This window comes from Salminus brasiliensis, chromosome 25 (assembly GCF_030463535.1).
Source record: "Salminus brasiliensis chromosome 25, fSalBra1.hap2, whole genome shotgun sequence".
Lineage (NCBI taxonomy): Eukaryota > Metazoa > Chordata > Actinopteri > Characiformes > Bryconidae > Salminus > Salminus brasiliensis.
In genome coordinates, this window is record NC_132902.1 from 16,541,749 (window position 1) to 16,561,783 (window position 20,035).

At 41.3% G+C, this 20,035-nt stretch overlaps 1 protein-coding gene across 1 annotated transcript; it reads right to left on the reverse strand.

The window, feature by feature from the left end:
• Positions 1 to 7,985: 7,985 nt before the first annotated feature.
• On the reverse strand, positions 7,986 to 10,766 carry ddx28 (DEAD (Asp-Glu-Ala-Asp) box polypeptide 28). Its single transcript, XM_072671233.1, has one exon. The coding sequence runs from the start codon at positions 10,526 to 10,528 to the stop codon at positions 8,816 to 8,818; it is 1,713 nt and encodes a 570-aa protein (XP_072527334.1). The 5' UTR covers positions 10,529 to 10,766; the 3' UTR covers positions 7,986 to 8,815.
• Positions 10,767 to 20,035: the final 9,269 nt, after the last annotated feature.

Sequence of the window (20,035 nt, forward strand, 5' to 3'; positions counted from 1 at the left end):
TGTATGTAATCTCCAAATAAATGATTATGGAAATGTGTCACATCAATGTGCTCTTACTGCTGAACCCAAAATTGCTTGAAAGCATCTGAGGTCAGAGGGCAGTTCTGAGAGGAGTCTGCAGCTCTAATACAAAGCAGGTACCTTCAGAAAAAAGACTGGCTCTTTCGAGCTTGCCACCAAGTCCTGGGTAATTCTGTCTTTCATGTATAAAGGACACAAAGCAGATGAGACGGCAGAAGAGCCAGCGGGTCATTTTCTTCCATGCTGAATGTTTTCACACAGGAGGAACCACAAGCAGTGTATAAGACTATTTTTCTCGGGTCTTCTGCCTTTCTTAAAGACATCTCTGACGTGGCGGCTGCAAAACTTTGAGGTAGAAAAAATTTCAGGTAGGTTTTCTTTTGTGTCCTTTTGTATCACTGATCCCTGTAGCCTTTTGGAAATCCACAGGGGTTTAATTTAAGAAAAATAGACAAAAGTGAGCTCTGTCCAGTAGAAACATCTCTGCTCTCTCTTCCTAAAACAGAATTGACTGGGGCCTTCAGGTATCTGTCTGAGAAACCCAGCTTGTGAAATAGAAGGATGCTGTTTCTGGGCGAGAGTCAGTCAGAGCTATGCAGAGTTCACCGTTTTGTTTATACTGCTTCAAATCAATGTTTACGAAAAGCTCTCTCCTCCAGGCGACAGCGTCACAGACTGACAGGGTAAATATAGGCCTATCTCATGGCAACCCTTCTGTTGGGCTATGATAATAAACAGTGGGTTGTAGAGCGTGCACACGCTCCTGCTCTGTCAGCTGCGCGTGCCTGCCGACATGCATGCCCACACACACACGCACACACACACACACTCTCACACTCAGTCATCATTTACACCGCAGTGTTGTTTAAGTAGTGTTGCCTCTCAGCTAATTAACATCAACACTGGCTCACCAACAAGACAATGTTCATAAAGAGGAAAATCTCTACCTGCAGTTTAGTAATCCATACTCTCAGTTTAGAAACTGTGCCCATGACTGCGTAAAGCACATGCTAGCTCCCACAGAAGTTTTCCCTTATTGAACACAGTTGCAACAGACTGTAAAGGTTCTCAAGAATGCCTTTATTAAGTTTTTACATAGTATTTTAGGTATGTAATAGTGAGTACAGTAAGTAAGTAATAGTAAGTAGAATAAATATGAGAAAAATGCTCGGATGCAGTTTTACAAGCCTATTTACAACCCTGTTATTGTGCCTCAGAATGAAACACCATGATTTTCCTTTTAAGGTGGACTTTTTATGGTGGAAAAAAGATAAGCTCAGCCTTTATTGGCTGGTTTATGTCACAGTCCACAGCAGCCTAACCTAGCTTTTAACAGTCTATCCAGTCTTACTGGATAATGTTGCTGTCCTCCTTGGGTCCTCTCTGTCCCAGCTGAAAAGACTATGGCTGGGTCTGGGAGTGTTAGCCTTTAGCCCTAGCACCCAGCTAGCACTAATCTAGCCTCATTGGCTAACCGCCAAGGCATGGCTCACTCTCTCTCTCTCTTTCTCTCTCTCTGACCGTCCACTAGGCATAGCTAACTTCAATTGATTTACTATGTGAACTCGTCTCCAAGCCGTGCTTCATGGCTTTAGCTTTTAGGCTTTTTAGGCTTACTTCCATATTTTTTTACAGTAGTGGATGCATTCAGCCTCAAGAGGCTTTCACTAGTGGGATAGGTTAATGGAAATTCTGGGAGTGTAAAAGTAAGGAGCCAAGACTGTTACTTAACTGTTTTGGGGGTGGGGGGGTATGGGGGGTCAATGTAGACTTATTTGAAATGAGAAAGACTGTACTAGACTGTAGATTTTATTTTTATTTTTTTTAAATGAAGCTAGTAAGCATTTGGGATGTAAGCCTTAAAAAACTTTTGTGAAGCAGTGGCAATTCATCAGTAGAACAAACTGTGAAAATGTGAAAATATAGACGTAACTGTGCTGCATTGAATTTTTTATTTTTTTGTCATTTGCACATGAATATACTGTATATTAAATGAACAAAATATTGGTAAGAGGATGCCAGCTGAGACAACCATCTATTATACCTCTATTATATTATGGTATATTTATTTTATTCCCATGAAAGTAATGTACAGTCATTTGAATTAGGTCATGCAGCACTTTTTTAGTGCACTGAAAGCCCCACTCTACCTTGTATAGACAGAACAGGCTTTGAAAGCTATTTGGCTGGCAAAATATTCAATAGTTTTTTTTTCTTAGATATATTCTTTTGTCCAGTCCCCATAGATTGACCGCTGTGCTGTTAACAGCATGCCAGATGAGCAACTGATGGCATATTTGGACTGATGACAGGTTTAGAGACTGCATAGCGATAAGGCAGTACTGCAGAAGTGAAGTGGCTGCATCAGGGGGAATCAGCAGTACTGTGTCTGAAGCAGATGAAAATCGAATGGCAAAACTGAAAGACAAATGTGCCTGCAAGGGGAAGTATGATGATTATAATCATTCTAAAAAAACGTTTGGGAACAGCGTTTCCAAATGGGACTATTTAAAGAAGCTGGTGACTCCTTTGTTAAAAATCAAAGAGGAACAAGGAGCTGAAACCAGGCAGCTGAGATCTTTAAAGATGGCTACAATAGCAGAGCACTTTAGAGTGTGGCAAACAGTTGTTCTTTCGTGTGAATGTCACTACGTTTGACATAACAGTGAGAGACCTTACTGAAGAAGAGCTTTATACACTGACCACACTGGGTAGAAAAGCATGGACAGAGCAATGTCTCTGATGGTGGTTTCAATGAAAAAACAACAACCCATTTTCTATCTCTATTGGCTAATTCCTAAAGCTATTTTGCTTTATCATAAGAAGGCGGGGTTACACAGACTGGGCTGGAAGAGACCCTCTCTGCACAACCTTTTTATAAACATGGCATTGAGCTGTTTGTCACGTTAACAGACACTCTGTCCAAAGTCCTTTGCTATTTTTCTGGTAAGTCTGATGTTAGTGTAAAATGACCAATGTGATCTAATAAGTTGTTAGCTAATGTTAACAACTTTAAGACTTGGAAAGGGAAATTGGGATGGTTCTGCCTAATGGTACAACACTGTTAAATATGTCCCCATAGTGCAGACCAAGCCCTTCCTCTTCTACTCCCTTAGACTTGAAATTACTGAAGATTAATTCTTTGCAGCAAATCCTGGAGCCTTCAACTGTCTCTGCAGATGAAGAATACTCTGAATCCTTAAAAGCTCATGATGTGAAATTTCCTGTCACTTAAAAGATTGCCCGAAAAAAAAAACATTACTTGTGGTGACACACAAAGAAATTGTGCAATCTCCTGCTTGCACAGCAGAGCGACTGAGACGTGTTGAAACAAGGAAGGCTGTAGCCATGATTTCACATAAAGGCCTCAGTAACCAAGAACATGATCAGATCAGATCATGGGTGGCCTATATAAATAAGTGTGCTCTACAAAAGGAGCATGCTGTGTATGCTAATCAGAAATCATTTCTTTACAGAAGCTTAACTGTAACATTGACAATCTGGAGAAGGACAAAAACTGCATCTGCTGATACAACTGATTATACTAATTGGTTTGCCTGAGCTGACAGAAATCATTTCAGTTTAGGGAACTTGCTTATTCAGCCTGTCCTCTATCTGCCATAGTTTAGCATTCTAGACAGCACCTGCCTAAGACAGAAGTTCAAGGACACCATACACATCCTCATGAACGCTGAGATGGTGCTGTGCCATGATGTAAAAACATTCTACAACCGGGGGAAATTTCAAGTGTTTTGGTTAAAAAATATATAATATATAATAATAATAATAATAATAATAATAGCAATACTACTACTACTAATAATAATAGCAATAATAATAATAACAATAATAATAATAATAGCCATAATAATAATAATAATAACAGCAATAATAATAATAATAATAATAATGATAATAATAATAATAATAATAATAATAATAATAATAATGATAATAGTAATAATAATAATAATAATAATAATAATAATGATAATAATAATAATAATATCCCCCGGGCCGATTCCGAGCTATCGCCCACAGGCTCACATAAGGACTTCTGCCTCGTTCGGTTCATGTGTTTGGTTCTTTTTAGGTTTCGGTTCATGATTCAGCTTCATTTGTGTTCATGTTTGATTCAGAGTGTCTCGTTTCGTGTTGATCATGTTCAGGTGTTTCACCTGGGATCTGGGGGTACTTAAGGAGCCTCGACGCTGAGGATTGAAAGTTTGGAAGCTCGAGGCAGCCCGATACGGCTCCCGATACGGCTCACGGCGCATTAAGGCCAGCTTCGGCTCTTCCACGTTCTCGAGCAGACCACCTGGCCATCCACGGATTCAGCGAGGCGCGCTCGCTCTCTGCCGAGATAGACCCACGACTGTCGTACCAGCTAGGCGACCTACGTTCACGCAGCAGTGCCAGGTTTGGTCAGCCTTGGCACCCCCCCCCCCCCCCCCCCTTTTTTTTTATTATTTTATTTTATTTACTTGCATTGAATCCATCTCTGCTAGTGTTCGTCCCTCTGTGTCCGGCCTAACCCGCCATGACCACTTTTATTTTATTATAATAATAATAATTATTATTATTATTATTATTTATTATTGTTGTTGTTGTTGTTACTAATTGTCGTTTTGAATAATACTAATACCACAAATGTTACTCTAATAATATGTAATGTATATTTTAGGCACAACATATGAACTGCACAAAATATTAACTTCCAACTCACACATTATTGACTTCACCTCCTCTGGCAGGAAACATGTGGAAGGTAGGAAGACCTGTCAAACTTCTAATCCCATTTTGCACAAAGTATTGATCAACAGAATTTTTTTTATCCCCAATATGGATCACCAAAGACCTCCTATGACATGACTTCCCCATCACATGTAAAGTTCCCGACCCACAGACCGCAAAAGTGCACAGCCAGCCATCACCTCTATTTCTACCACAGCTACAATCTCCTGTAAAGTCACCATTTTGGAGATACGTGTTTTTCACTCGACAGCCACAACAGTTGAAGGTTCAGGCACTAAAAAGGTTAAGCCACATCTGCACATTCTAGAGGGAGTGTGGCTAACACTGGAAACTTGAATGGATGGAATAGATAGATGTATAGATAACAGTGGGGGGAGTATTTTAAATGTTATCATAAACAACAATTGACTTCGTCTCTTACTATCAAATACAAGTAGGGTCAGCATTGAGGGCACTTCCTTTCAGCACCCTTTTCAATAGGAAGGGCACTCATTAAGACGCATCATAATTTATTGCAAGAAGTGGCACCCTAGAGGAACCTGATCGCATTTTAGCCGTTGAAGGGCAGCCAGTAGGGCACTTTGTTTTCGTTTTGGCACGTGTGGGTCTGCCCGTGGCAGGCAGTGACGCTGACATGATGGGAAAATAATCCAAGCAAAACAGCTGTGTTTGGACCAGGACCATACACAGATGTGGACAGATCTGCTGATACCCTTCCAGGAAAAAAAGAAGCCACAACTTTCTCTGAATAACTTTAAACTGACCAAAGTAACTGGCCTCCGTCATCCATCAGGGGTCAGACTTTCGATTTTACAATTTACAATACATTTGATAATAAAACACATGAAAACAACATGGCTGTTTCTGTAGCTCTCAGTAGGTCTCCCACTCCCACAGGCAGTTTGGCCCACTCTCTGCTCTCCGGCTTTCTAACATCTGAGCAGCCTTCTCCAGACCGTACGTTTAACCTCACTGTTCACAGAAGGTCACTACAGAACAGATGGAATGTTTCGATCTGTGTTTTCGAGACTGAACTTTCTGACACTGGGCAGCACATTACGCTCCAAAATACCCCAACAGATTTGAGATTTCATTGTGCCCTGCACAGATTCAGGGCTAGCAAAGCAGCCCCAAAAGAGAACCTCGCCTCCTCCATGTTTCACCATGGTACAGTGTTCTTTTCTGTGAAAGCTGAATTCTTTCACCAGAGAACACGCTTTGTGACTTGGCAAAAGGCTTCAGTTTCATCTCAACTGTCCAAAAGACGTTCTCCCAGAAGCACTGCGGCTTGTCAATATGTATTTCAGCACATTCCACTCTGGCTTTTTTTCATGTTTGTTTTTTTTTTTAACAGCTGAGTCCTCCTGGGTCTCAAAAGGCGACAGATGGTGCAGTCAGTCACTGGTGTACCTTGACCTTGGTGTTCTGCTTATATGCTTCTCTTTGGAAGTTTTCTTTCTCTACCTTTTGCACTATTCTTCAGTTAAATCTGGGGTTACCTTTCCACTTGAGGTCACGAAGGTTAGGAAGCTTGGCTACAGTCCCATGGACCTACATTTACATTTATGGCATTTAGCAGACGCTCTTATCCAGAGCGACTTACAAGGTTACTGGTATTACAGAGTTGGGCCAATGTAGTGTTAGGAGTCTTGCCCAGGGACTCTTATTGGTGTAGCGCAGCATAGTCACCCAGACCGGGAATCGAACCCTGGTCTCCCACATGGTGGTGTTGTAACACAATGGTAGGTGGTGGTGTTATCTGTTGTGCCACACCAACCACCATATACTATATGGTATATACAACCAACCTATACGGTATGTCTAAATGTTTGTGGACACCCATTCTAATTCATGCATTCAGCTACTTTAGGTTGCACCTTTTGCTGACACAGATGTGTAAAAGCACACCCAGGTTGTCTAGTCCCTGTAGAGAAGCACTGCCAATAGAATAGGACTGTCTGGAGCAGATAAACATGAGCCTATTGGCACCATGCCAGGGGTTTGCTTCAAAGGTTCTTTAAATTCACACATCTCCATTACAAATTAAAGAAAGCAAACAGGAGATAGCAACCATGCTTTGGGGCTAATGGCCTCTACCTAATCGTTTACATAAAGACATTTCTTTTTAAACTGATTTGTTATGACATCACAACATTTATGAACAGCACCAACAAAACGTTTGACACTTTAAAATAAAATGTATTTAATTAATTTATTTTAAACTTAAGTGTTTAATTGCTCAGTAAAACACTTACAAATAGTACAATTATTAATCCTAGTACATATGACATTAATACAAAAATAGGGTGATTTAATGTACATCACTGTACACATTAAACCACACATTAAACACTCTAGTGGTATAGTAGCATTTTTTTGTTTTCATTCAACACCTGGTTCGGTAAATCAGTGCTTAACGATGGTATTGATGCATTGACTGGCTGGCTGGGGAAGAGGCACCCAGGAGAAATCTGGAACCCAGCTTTGTACCGTATGGTCATGTGAAAGTCAACTGCCCCCTCATTGAATTCAATGGTTTTACACATCAAGACACAATAAACATGTGGTCCTTAGCAGGTCTATAAATGAGGTGAAGACAACCTCCACACTCCAGATTCCACAATGTCAATAATAACTAAAAAAAAAAAAGAGATGTGTAAAATAAGGGCATCCCATAAATTAATAGCTAGTTGAACCACCGTTAGCAGCAATAACCTGAAGCAATGTTTTCCTGTATGACTTGATCAGTCTCATTTTGGAGGAAATTTGGCCCACTCTTCTTTCCAACTACAAGACATTGCTGAAGTCTTTCCGTCTTGGCTTTGTGTCACAGTTGCTGATGATCAGTTAATCATGGGCATTTTATTAGCAGCACCTGGCAGCTACTTACCCTCTTAATTCCTATAGAAGCAATAAGTGTGTACTCCCACCCATGGCTTTTCCATTTTGGCTTGCTTTTGTTCAATTTCTAATGACACTGTGGAAAGCGTTGTGCGTTGTTGCTCACCTGAGGTTGTATTTAAGGATTAGAGGTTTCTTTATTGTCCTAATGTATAACGCCACAGAATTCAAAGAGGGTGTACTTTGTTTTTCACATGACCGTATTCATATGTACTTTGTTGCTGTCTAGCAAAAACCTTGTATTTGACATTTTGTACAAAATGTCACCTTTATAGAAGAAGGAAAAGGGTCTTGGCCAACAATCTGCACTATTTTAAGGCACATTTTATTAATCCAACAGATTTTAAGCACATCAATAACTCCTGATAATCCAATTATCATAAGAACTATAGCTGTATGCAGAAGTCTGGGCATCTTTGGTCTATTTACATCTGTAAATGAGAAACATGAACAAAATGAATGAAATGATGAACACATTTCTGTACATTTTAACACAGAGCTATTCTCTGAATTCAAAATACTGGAGAGAAAACAAACTGGTACTGGTGAGGTTTTTATTTTCCAGTTTGTTAAATTTAGTAAATAAACAGAAATGTTGTTGAATGTGGCTTCTGTACAGGATAAGCTAATAAAGTTATTTAAACAGCTGTTTAAACATTTACATACACTCTTAATAAGTGCTACAAAATGTTCTTGGGGAAACCAGATCTTCAAACCTGGACCTTGAATTCACTTGTTAGCCCTGGATTTTGCTCTGGAAGTTAGAGGAACACATTATTAGCCATGTAGCGTCACACCTACCAAGGATTACAAAAGTAGGGGATTGAAGCCTGGATTCAAGGTCAAGATTTGAAGTCCTCTCCTACAGAACAATCACTTTTAGATCCATGGAACCAACTAATCATTTTTATGAAGAACCTTGAAATTCAATGGAGGTTTATTAAGCCTTTTAAAGGTTCCTTACACCCATACATCTCTATTTCAAAAACAGGCCTGCAACGCTCAAAGAACCATCTGGAGCACCCACATGTCTTATACGTACAACTCTATAATAACCCCCACCTGTTATTAAAGGTTAGATATTCTTTAATAACCTACACAAACAAATGCATATCAAAAGTAGAGAGGAAGTGAGTGATCACTTGCTCTCCTGAGAGTCTGTTTTTGGACTGGCTTTGGGAATTTCACTCTTCATTCCAGGTAAAGACAGTCTCCTCCTGGCTGCTGTCTCTATGCTCTGCACCAGTTCTACGTCCCACGGCTGGGTAACAAAACTCAGGACATGACCTCCTTCCAAACCTCCCGCTCTGCCAACGCGGCCTGCGCGATGGATGTAGTCTGTATGGGACACGGGGAAATCGTAGTTAACCACCAGTCCTACTCTTTGTGTGTCGAGTCCTCTGGAAGCAACGTCACTGCAGACCAGAACATTAACGTGTCCTTTCTGGAATTTCTGAAAGATTCCCTCCCTCATGACGGCCGGCATTTCTCCCTGAAGCCGCATGTGTCGCACGCCCATCTCCTCGAGCTTATACCCTAGCCAGTTGACAGTGGTCGCCATATTGCAAAACACTAACACACCTTTAGGTCCTTGCTCCATTTCCTTCAGGGCTTGGTGGAGCTCCAACACCTTCTCAGAAGCCCTCACTTTCAAAAAGGTCTGTTTGACATGCGGCATCAAGTAATGCAGCATCCGGCTCTTGACCGTCACCAAGCTGCCTAGGTCGGTCACTTTGCCGAGGAGCTCTCCAACCCCTCCGGGGAAGGTGGCCCCCACCACTGCCAGCTGGGCCTTTGGGGTTGGGCCAGAAGTCTCTCCAGGGTTGGATGCTATCTGAGTATGAGACAGGATTTTCTCCAGCATGCCCACAAAGCTGGGATCAAACATTGTGTCGGCTTCATCCACCACCATGAAACGAAGCTCACTCAGATCCGCCATGTGCCTCCACAGAGCCTTTAGCAGAGCACCAGGGGTGGCTACTAGAATGTGGGGCTGACCGTGGGTGAAGGCCACTTTGATGTTCCCAACCCCTCTGCCCCCTTCTACCACCTTAACCACTAATCCAAACTTTTGGCCCATGTCCCGGGCAACTGACGTGACCTGCTCCGCCAGCTCTCGTGAAGGCACGAGAACCAAAGCCAGCGTTCTCTGCTCACTGCCTGCTGTTCTCTCTAGCTGCATCTCTTTATGCAGCGTGTGGATAATGGGAAGGAGGTAGGCAAGCGTTTTCCCACTACCCGTCTCCGCAGCACACAGCACGTTGTGCCCCCGCAGCAGTTTGGGAATGGTCTCCATCTGAACCGTTGTAGGATGAGTTATACTGTGGCTCTGCAGGGTCTCCACTAGTTCAGCACAGAAATGAAGCCGGTCAAATGTCTTTCTGTTACCAGCTTGCTCAGGCCCATCTTGGTTACTATGCTTGTTGAAGTATGAGAGAAATGGTGGAGCAGTCTGTGTGCTATTGATGATAAAGTAGTCACCAAATGACTTACTGTTTTTCCAACCCTTCGATGCAAGAACTGGTTCTTCAAATTTCCCCAAAGTGTAGCTTACAGACTGGTTGTGCAGTGGGTTTTTGCTCCTAATCAGCAGCCTACCAGGTTTCACTGTTGGCACTCTGGAAAGGCTGTTGCCCTTCACCTGCTTGACATTCTCGATCTGCTCCTGCATGCGCCTCGGGATGCGGATCACAACAGGCTGGGCAGCTGAAGCACTGCATTCACGAACTCCACCACCGTAAAACAGGCTTTGGACACACAACGAAGGACCTAAACATCTCGACGTGAAGAAGATTTGCCTCGACAGCTGCTCAGAAAGCAGCCGAAAGCAGGCAGGCTTGACGGAATGCATTTCTGACAGGAGAGTTCACCCCAGCTAACGGCTAACGGCTAACCGCCCGCTAGCAGCAGCAGAAATGACGGACTGGCTGATTATTTTCAGACCGCGGAAGGTTTTCCCAGCAAAAACGATCATCCAGTAAACTGTCGTCTGTTTAAACGTGCCATTTTCTTCTGTATTTGACTAAAACTGAAACGTAAACGCTGTGTGTGTCCTCACGTGTAGCACTGCTGCTGTCACCGGCACTGTTTGATGATGCGAACAAAACGGGACGCTGCAGCGAAGGCTATAATAAAAGTCCCAGCCGGCTGTGTCTGTAACATCGCAAATGTACGGAGCGACTAAACTAGGTGGGGGAAAGTAATATTTAAATAGATAAAAACGCTCCCTCGAGTTAATTAATAGTTTTCTCAAATTAATACATCGTATGCTCAATGTAATAAATTGTTTCCTCAGTTTAACTAAAGCATTCTCACTAACTGAGGGATCGATTTATTAAATTAAGGCTTATCAGTCATATTTTTCATTTTCATTTCATTTTGCCCTACTTTTTACATGTGAGGTTATGTATGTTGGCGTATGAGGTAATTCTTCTCATTTTGTTCCTTTTTATGTTTCTCTGTGGCTACTCTAGAAATGTTAAAATAAGAAAATGTTAACTATGTATTTAAAAAAAATTGATCAAATTTTTCTACTAAATGTATATTTCCGAGGTTTTTTTTCTTTGTAAATATTTAAACGCATTACAGCTCAAAATTGTCCATTAATGAATATATTGTAGAAAAAAATATATAGTATTTAGAAAATTCATTAATTGTATAAAAATTAAAATAAATACTTTATTTCAATTGTACCCCTAATTTTACTTTAGACTTTAGAATGATAGATACATCACACTTCCTGAATGCTGGTTCTTAGCTGTGATGCAGCAGGAGGCAACGTTACCCAGGCTAATCCAGGAGTTTCCAATCTAGTACACCTGATTGTAAATTCTGTACAAATAGCCTGCACCTGTGAAGGTGACTGAATTTGATAAAACACCCTGCTGTGATGTCCAGGGGGTTCATGTCCTTTATAATTTCCTTGAACTGCACTTGAGTTGTGCCTTAATTCCCCAAACATATTTATTGGAGATTCCATGTCATGTGGTCACAGGCAGAGAAGTCAGCTTGAGGTGAGGGCAGGACTTTAAGGTAAGTGGCTGTGCTGCATTATCAGCAAGGCCAGTCCATTTTCAATTCTAAAGGTTTGGTTCAATTTGCAATGTAACATTCTTTTTTTAAAAGCAAGTAAACATTCAGTTCTTGAAGGTGATAAAAAGCAGGAAAATTGGCAAGCAAAAGAATCTAAGCCACTTGCACAAAAGCCAAACTGTGATGTTAGATGACTGGAGGGTCAGAACATTTAAACATTAGGTGGGACTTGTCTAGTCTGAATAAAAGTTGTTTTGTGTGTTGTTTTGAGTCTTTTTGCGTCTTTTTGCCTGACCTGCACTCTTGTTAACAGAGTGTCCAATCAGCCACAATGACAATCTGTCACCCTGCGCAGTTTAAAACACTCTGAAGTGAAAGTGTTGGGATAAATGTTTTGTCATCCCCTTATGGCCTTTTATCATCTGAAGCATAATTAGCAGCATAAATGAGATATGGCTCAAAGGCCAGGAGAAAATGTCTTATCAGATGAGTGCAGCTTGTGCCCTTCACAGACGACAGGCAGGGTCATTCTGCCCGCCCCCCTTCTTTTAAAAATACAAATTCCTGACGTGAGAATTCCAGGGTGGAATAATTCTTCAAAACTATTATTGAGGTGATGGAAGCATTGTTGTGTCTGCCGACTTAATTTTTCGAGACTCCATATGATCTAAAGCCAGAACAGTGTTGCTTCTAATGAAGTAATAAAAATGTAATTTCAGACACGTCATCGGTTTACTGGACAACGTATTGACATTGATGTATGATCCACTTTACAGTCTTTGCAGTGCCAGTACTTGCAGTGTTCTCCAATTATGGCTCCCATTTGTTTCCTTTACAGTTCCAGCATGGGAGCTTAGTGGGGGGATGGCACTGTGAACTGTACAGTACTGTCACGGGTATCTGAGACAATGATATGTGAAGTTGTTGTGTTGTTACCCATATAAACAACAGTATTTGTGAAATTTTTATATTGAAATAAAGTCACTGTCCTGTAAAAAACAAAATTCTTGTATCTCTTTTTTTTTAAAGTAGTTCGGTTTTTGACATAATGTGAATCTGGCAGCTGTTCATCACATTGTGTCCAAATTTCATGATGAATCGACCAAGAGAAATTTTATTCATGACGTTTTCTTCCTTCTCATGTAATATATATATATACACACACACATGCATACAGTGGGGAAAAAAATATTTAGTCAGTCACCAATTGTGCAACTTTCCTACTTAAAAAGATGAGAGAGGCCTGTAATTGACATCAGTAGACCTCAACTATGAGAGACAAAATGAGAGAAAAAAATCTGAAAATCACATTGTCTAATTTTTAAAGAATGTATTTGCAAATAATGGTGGAAAATAAGTATTTGGTCAATAACAAAAGTTCATCTCAATACTTTGTTATATATCCTTTGTTGGCAATGACAGAGGTCAAACGTTTTCTGTAAGTCTTCACAAGGTTGGCACACACCTTTGCTGGTATGTTGGCCCATTTCTCCATGCAGATCTCCTCTAGAGCAGTGATGTTTTGGAGCTGTCGGTGGGCAACATGGACTTTCAACTCCCTCCAAAGGTTTTCTATGGGGTTGAGATCTGGAGACTGGCTAGGCCACTCCAGGAGCTTGAAATGCTTCTTACGAAGCCACTCCTTTGTTGCCCTGGCAGTGTGCTTGGGATCATAGTCATGCTGAAAGACCCAGCCACGTTTCATCTTCAATGCCCTTGCTGATGAAAGGAGGTTTGCACTCAAAATCTCACAATACATTTCATACAATACCATTCATTCTTTCATGTACACGGACCAGTCATCCTAGTCCCTTTGCAGAGAAACAGCCCCAAAGCATGATGTTGCCACCCCCATGCTTCACAGTTGGAATGGTGTTCTTTGGATGCAACTTAGCATTCACTCTCCTCCAAACACAACGAGTCTGGCACTGCAAGATCTGAGTCCCTGGCGGCGTAGTGTGTTACTGCCGGTAGCCTTTGTTATGGTCCCAGCTTTCTGCAGGTTATTCACTAGGTCCCTCTGTGTGGTTCTGGGATTTTTGCTCACCGTTTTTGTGATCATTTTAACCCCACGGGCTGAGATCTTGCGTGGAGCCCCTGATCGAGGGAGATTAGCAGTGGTCTTGTTGGTCTCCCATTTTCTGATTATTGCTCCCACAGTAGATTTCTTCACACCAGGCTGCTTGCCTATTGCAGATTCAGTCTTCCCAGCCTGGTGCAGGTCTACAATTTTGTTTCTGGTGTCCTTCAACAGCTCTTTGGTCTTCACCATAGTGGAGTTTGGAGTGTGACTGTTTGAGATTGTGGGCAGGTATCTTTTATACTGTTAACGAGTTCAAGCAGGTGACATTAATACAGGTAATGAGTGGAGGACAGAGAAGCCTCTTAAAGAAGATGTTACAGGTCTGTGACAGCCAGAATTCTTGCTTGTTTGTAGGCGACCAAATACTTATTTTCCACCATTATTTGCAAATAAATTCTTCAAAAATCAGACAATGTGATTTTCAGATTTTTTTCTCTCATTTTGTCTCTCATAGTTGAGGTCTACCTATGATGTCAATTACAGGCCTCTCTCATCTTTTTAAGTGGGAGAACTTGCACAATTGGTGACTGACTTACAGTGAGTCCAAGAAGTATTTGATCCCTTGCTGATTTTCTTCGTTGGCCCACTAATAAAGACATGATCATTCTATACTTTTAATGGTAGATGTATTCTTACATGGAGAGACAGAATATTAAAAAGAAAATCCAGAAAATAAATCTAAGGAATATATATTAATTGATTTGTATTTCATGGAGTGAAATAAGTATTTGATCCCTTAGTATTCATTAGCAGTTCTGGCTTTTACAGACCAGTTAGACACTCCCAATCAACTTGTTACCTGACCTGAAGCCACCTGTTCTCACTAATCACTTGTGTGAAAAACACCTGTCCACAGAATCAGACAGATCACACAGATTTCAAGTCTCCAACATGGGTAAAACCAAAGAGCTGTCACAGGACCTCAGAGTCAGAATTGTTGACCTTCACAAAGCTGGAATGGGCTACAAAAAGATTAGTAAGGTGTTGGATGTGAAAGTAACAACTATTGGTGCAATTATCAGAAAGTTTAAAGAGTATAACATGACAATCAACAGACCTCGGCCCGGTGCTCCAAAGAAGATTTCGCCTCGTGGGGTGGCAATGATGCTGAGAACAGTCAGAAATCGTCCTGCAACCACTCGGCAGGAGTTAGCAAATGACCTGAAGGCAGCTGGGACCACAGTTTGCAAGGAAACAATTGGCAACACTTTGCGCAACAATGGATTCACATCCTGCAGTGCCCGAAAGGTACCCCTGCTGAAGAGAGCACATGTGGAGGCGCGCCTCAAGTATGCCAATGATCATTTGAAAGATGAACCAAGTTATTGGGAGAAGGTTTTGTGGTCAGACGAGACCAAAATTGAACTTTTTGGCCTCAACTCCACCCGCCATGTGTGGAGGAAGAAAAATGCTGCCTATGACCCCAAGAACACTGTGCCCACCGTCAAGCATGGAGGTGGAAGCATAATGTTTTGGGGGTGTTTCTCTGCCAAGGGTACAGGGCTACTTCACCGCATCACTGGGAAGATGGATGGAGCCATGTACCGCACAATCCTGAGGGACAACCTCCTCCCCTCTGCCAGGGATCTGAAAATGGGCCGTGGTTGGGTCTTCCAACATGATAACGACCCTAAACATACAGCAAAGGCAACAAAGGATTGGCTCAAGAAAAATCACATTAAGGTCATGGAGTGGCCCAGCCAGTCGCCAGACCTCAATCCGATCGAAAATCTATGGAGGGAGCTGAAGGTCAGAGTTGCCAAGCGACAGCCCACCAACCTTCATGATTTAGAGAGGATCTGCAAAGAAGAGTGGGCCAAAATTCCCCCTGGTGTGTGTGCTAAACTTGTGGTTAACTACAACAAACGTCTCACCGCTGTGCTTGCAAACAAAGGCTTTGCCACTAAGTATTGAGTGTGTTTGGCAAGAGGGATCAAATACTTATTTTCCTCATTGAAATACAAATTAATTAAAATATATTCTTTAAAATTATATTCTGGATTTTTGTCTTGATATTCTGTCTCTCCATGTTAGAATATATCTACCATTAAAAGTGCAGAAGGATAGTGTCTTTATTAGTGGGCAAACAAAGAAAATCAGCAAGGGATCAAATACTTCTTGGACTCACTGTAATACTTTTTGTCCCAACTGTATATTAATACACCTGCAAATTCAGCCACTTCCCTCACACTATGGACGTTGATGCTCCCAAATGCAATCACTGCTTTGCAACCCATATTCCACACATCGAACAAGACATGCACTGCACTGTACCACCTCTTCTAAATCTATGAATCCTTTCGCACAACTTGCAGGTATTTGCAGCCTGATCATCCTCATGCAACACAATCTGCAGAAGTTGTTACCACCTTAAAACACAGATAACTGATTCTTGTCCGAGAATTTCTGTTGTAGAAGGAATTCAGCAGTGTGAACATGACACAAATGAGATGTTTTCAGCCGGCAAAAACACACTTCCTGCTGAGACAAATGCTTTTATTCAATTTTGGTTATTTGGTATATAAAAGACTAAAAAATCGAAGCTTACATGGTGACGTGGAATTAAGGAGTGATGACCATGAAAGGCATGACGTGAAAAGAAATGGGTCAGTGTGTGTGTCTGCGTGTGGGCATATTTTATTCCAATCACAGCTATGTCATGGTCTGGTCACTGAGCTGTTCAGCAGGACATCCATTTTCTCCTTGTTGTTTTTCAAACAAGTAGCAGTTGGAGCTCATAAATTATGCAAAGCGCCAATTTAATCTGACAGTTCTTGTCAGCTTAACTCATCCTAATGCCATACCTCTCAGGAGGTTTAAAAGTCCCTGGTGTGAAAATAATAAATACTAAATCTGCATAGTAGCTCTCACTGCCTGAAAACTGTATTTGCTTATTAAGGTTTAATCGAAATCTGCAGATGCTGCAGCAAAGTTGGACTGAAACTGTCAAAAAATGCTTTGGATGCAACAAGTACAGGGAGACACCTGGGGACTTGCATAGACAGTGGGGGGGAAAACAGTGCACTTCATTCTTTTATTGCTGATGAACAGGCATCCTCACACATGCAGAAGGACTCCCTCAGGTGAAAAACGAAGCAGGCGTGTGGCCTTTCCAGAAGCTTCAATTGAGTGGCACTTAGACTAGCCCCGAGGCCATCAGCATCACTGAAGGAGGGCAGGAGGATCAGGAGACACAAGTAGGTCTCCTCACACAATCCCTGTAGGGCCTCAGAGCAATGCCTAAAACGACCATTGTGAATTCAATGCATAACAACTTACAGTCTCCGGCTGGTGTGATCCTGCAAACAAATGTGGATAAGGGATGGAGAGCCCAGTCATGCACTGTATAAGCCTGTAGCCGTGTAAACAGTGCTATTTTTTGATTACTTAGCATGAGTGAGAACTGACTTGTGGGGTCAGGGGGACTGTGACAGACTTGGCAGAACCTTAAGCTTGTGCTACTTGAGGTAGTCCATGGTAGTCCTGCTTCAGAAATGATCCTCTTTTCAGCTTTTTAACAGACAGTGTGACGTTTGCTTCGTAGGTATTTTATTTAAGCATTCCTCCCTCAGTGTTCACCAGTGTGAGATGCTTCCTGTGCCTTTGGCTGCAACACAAACCCAATGCATGTCTGTTCCACCGCCATGCTTAACAGTTGGAAAGTGTTCTCTTTGCTCATTCCAGCCAAAATCTTTATTTATGCTTCATCAGCCCTCAGGACTTACCACCCAGCAAAATAACTTGTTGAAAAGACGACTTTGCATAATGTCTTAACAACGTAGATATTCAGTTGAGAAGTACAAGGTGAAAGGCAGTCTTTTTCTGTTCGTTAAAAAGGTGTCTAGAAAAAGAAGTCCCTCTACGGCTAAATTATGCTGCACATGCTGCATTGCGATAATGGCGTTTTTTCCAAGAAGTCAATATGTGTGTCGCCACCCCTGGCCTTGCCTTGTCATTAGTGTTCCCACCAGTGCCTCCTTTGTGGCCCTGCCCTCTTGTTAGTCTCAGGTGTTCCTTGTTGGTCTGTGTATAAGTAGTCCCCTTGTTACAGTGTTCCTGGTGTTCGTCCTGGTTTGTGCTGGTTCGTCCTGAGCTTGTTTGGTTCCTGTCTGTCTGTCTGTCTGTCTGTCTGTTTCTACTGTAGTTTCTCTGGTCATGTTTTGTATAATTTTTTTGTTTAGTTTTGTTTTCTGTTAAATAAATGACATGTGCTTATGTCCACTGCTGTCTTCAAGCTCCAAAAATTCTGACAATATGAAATAATATGAAAGAATAGTTTGTACATGAGTTTTCATGGCTGTATTGGGGCTTTATGTGCTCCAAAAAACAATTTTGGGCTAAATTTGAGCCAAATCAGATGGAATAAACCACTGTCCTGATTTCTGGCTAAGAAGTCAACTTTTAATTTACTCAAATGTTTAACTATGACAGTTTTCCTGAAATGTAAAAAAAAAACACAATATATCACAATAAATTTGATGGTAAACCCTGTATTGTGTTATAAATTGTATCGCCTCCACGGTTCTCTGGGCCTCTGACTTTGCTAGCTCATATCTCTGAAGAGCATCAAGTCCTTTTTTTTGCAGTCCAGTCCTATTTTTGCACCCCTGAACCTTCCTCAACTCCTGCAACTCGAATGAGGATTCTGTGGTTCTCCTGTTTGCCGTTTAACTGTGCCAGTTAGAAAGAGTGTTTTTTTAAGCCACCTGGACTTAATCAAACCCTGGCAGAATACATGGATTGTAAATACATTTGGGAGGTCATATTAGAGCCTTTTAGCCTACTGCTCTATTGTTGCCTCTTTTGTGTCTGTCTCAGTGACTGTAGGAATTACACTATGGTACAAAAACAGCCAGGAAGCTCTGTCTGGGCTTGGGCTTAGGCTTTGTCTGCCCTTCAAAAGTTTCAAGCTCGGGTGGTCATATTTTGTTTTTTTAAAAAGCAGACACAGGGGACACCGAGGTTAGGATGATGTGGCCAAGCTTCAAGTAGGCCTAAGTTGTAGAATCATATCAATATATAAAACATGCAACTACCTTACAATGTTGACATTTATTTATTTAGAAAGACTCATTTCATTTTCAAAGAATCATTTCAGTTTATGTTTTCATAAATGCAATAAATACATAATAAACTACCTGTTATACAGATGAAACAACTAGACTGGTCAAACACACCCTCACATCAGTAGTCCTGCACATCTTCATGCAGATTGTCTATCTGTCTACTTTTCATAAAGAATCGTGTTTACAAGTGATGGTTCTTTAGACCTTCAAAAGGTTCTTCACATTTATACATCTCTATTACAAACATGGTTCTTCATGGAACCAGAAATGATTCCTTTATGGATTTGTGCAAAGAACCCCTTGCGGCACCTTTATATTGCCATTTTGTCTGTGTAAAACTTGCAAAAGTAAATAAACAAGCCAAAGTACATCCATAGGAATGCTGCCATGTCCCACATGATGAATACAGGCCCTCAATGGAATTTGACCTTTCAAGTGTTTATTGGGTCAAAAGATTTTCAATATGTGCTTTTAAAAAGAGTTTGGGGGGGGGGCAGTAAAAGCAGCTGTTCTATGGTAATTGGACCTTTGCAGGGGGGAGTTCTGCTTATTTTTAAGTACTTACTGAGCAATTTATAGGCACCTCAGGCAGTTTTAATATGAAGTGCTTACTCGATGTGTTTGAAGTAATTAAAAAATAAAACTGCCCCCTTTTATATACTACTCCATTCAATGGCAAAATACATACTTACACACACTGTGCACACATGCTTCAGCTGACAGAGCACAAATGCTCGACACAATGACTTTGCTCTGTGCTCTGTGTCATGTCTAGCTTGTTGTTGTAGTTCGGCTCAGCTGGGACACAATAAAAATTCTGAGCACTAGCAATGGTCAGAATGGTAGCAAACTCGGATAAGGGCACTTCCTCCATGAAAATATTGTCATTTTTAATCTGGTGACTTCATTGGCAACCACAGCATGCATGTTTTCAAGCTTTACAGTTTTCTTGTTGGATTTGAAGATATTTGTTACCAATCAATCAGGGCTGTGTTGAGACAATTTGGCAAACTAGAGCAATGAATGCTGGGTGTAAAGTGCCAGGCTAGTTAAATAATGAGAATCTGGTACATGAGAGTGACAGATTGTGAACCTTAAACACAGTTGTGTCCTCCTTTAAAGGAAATTCAGCAGAACCATAACAGTAACAGTCTTGACAGTCCTTTCTTTACAGACC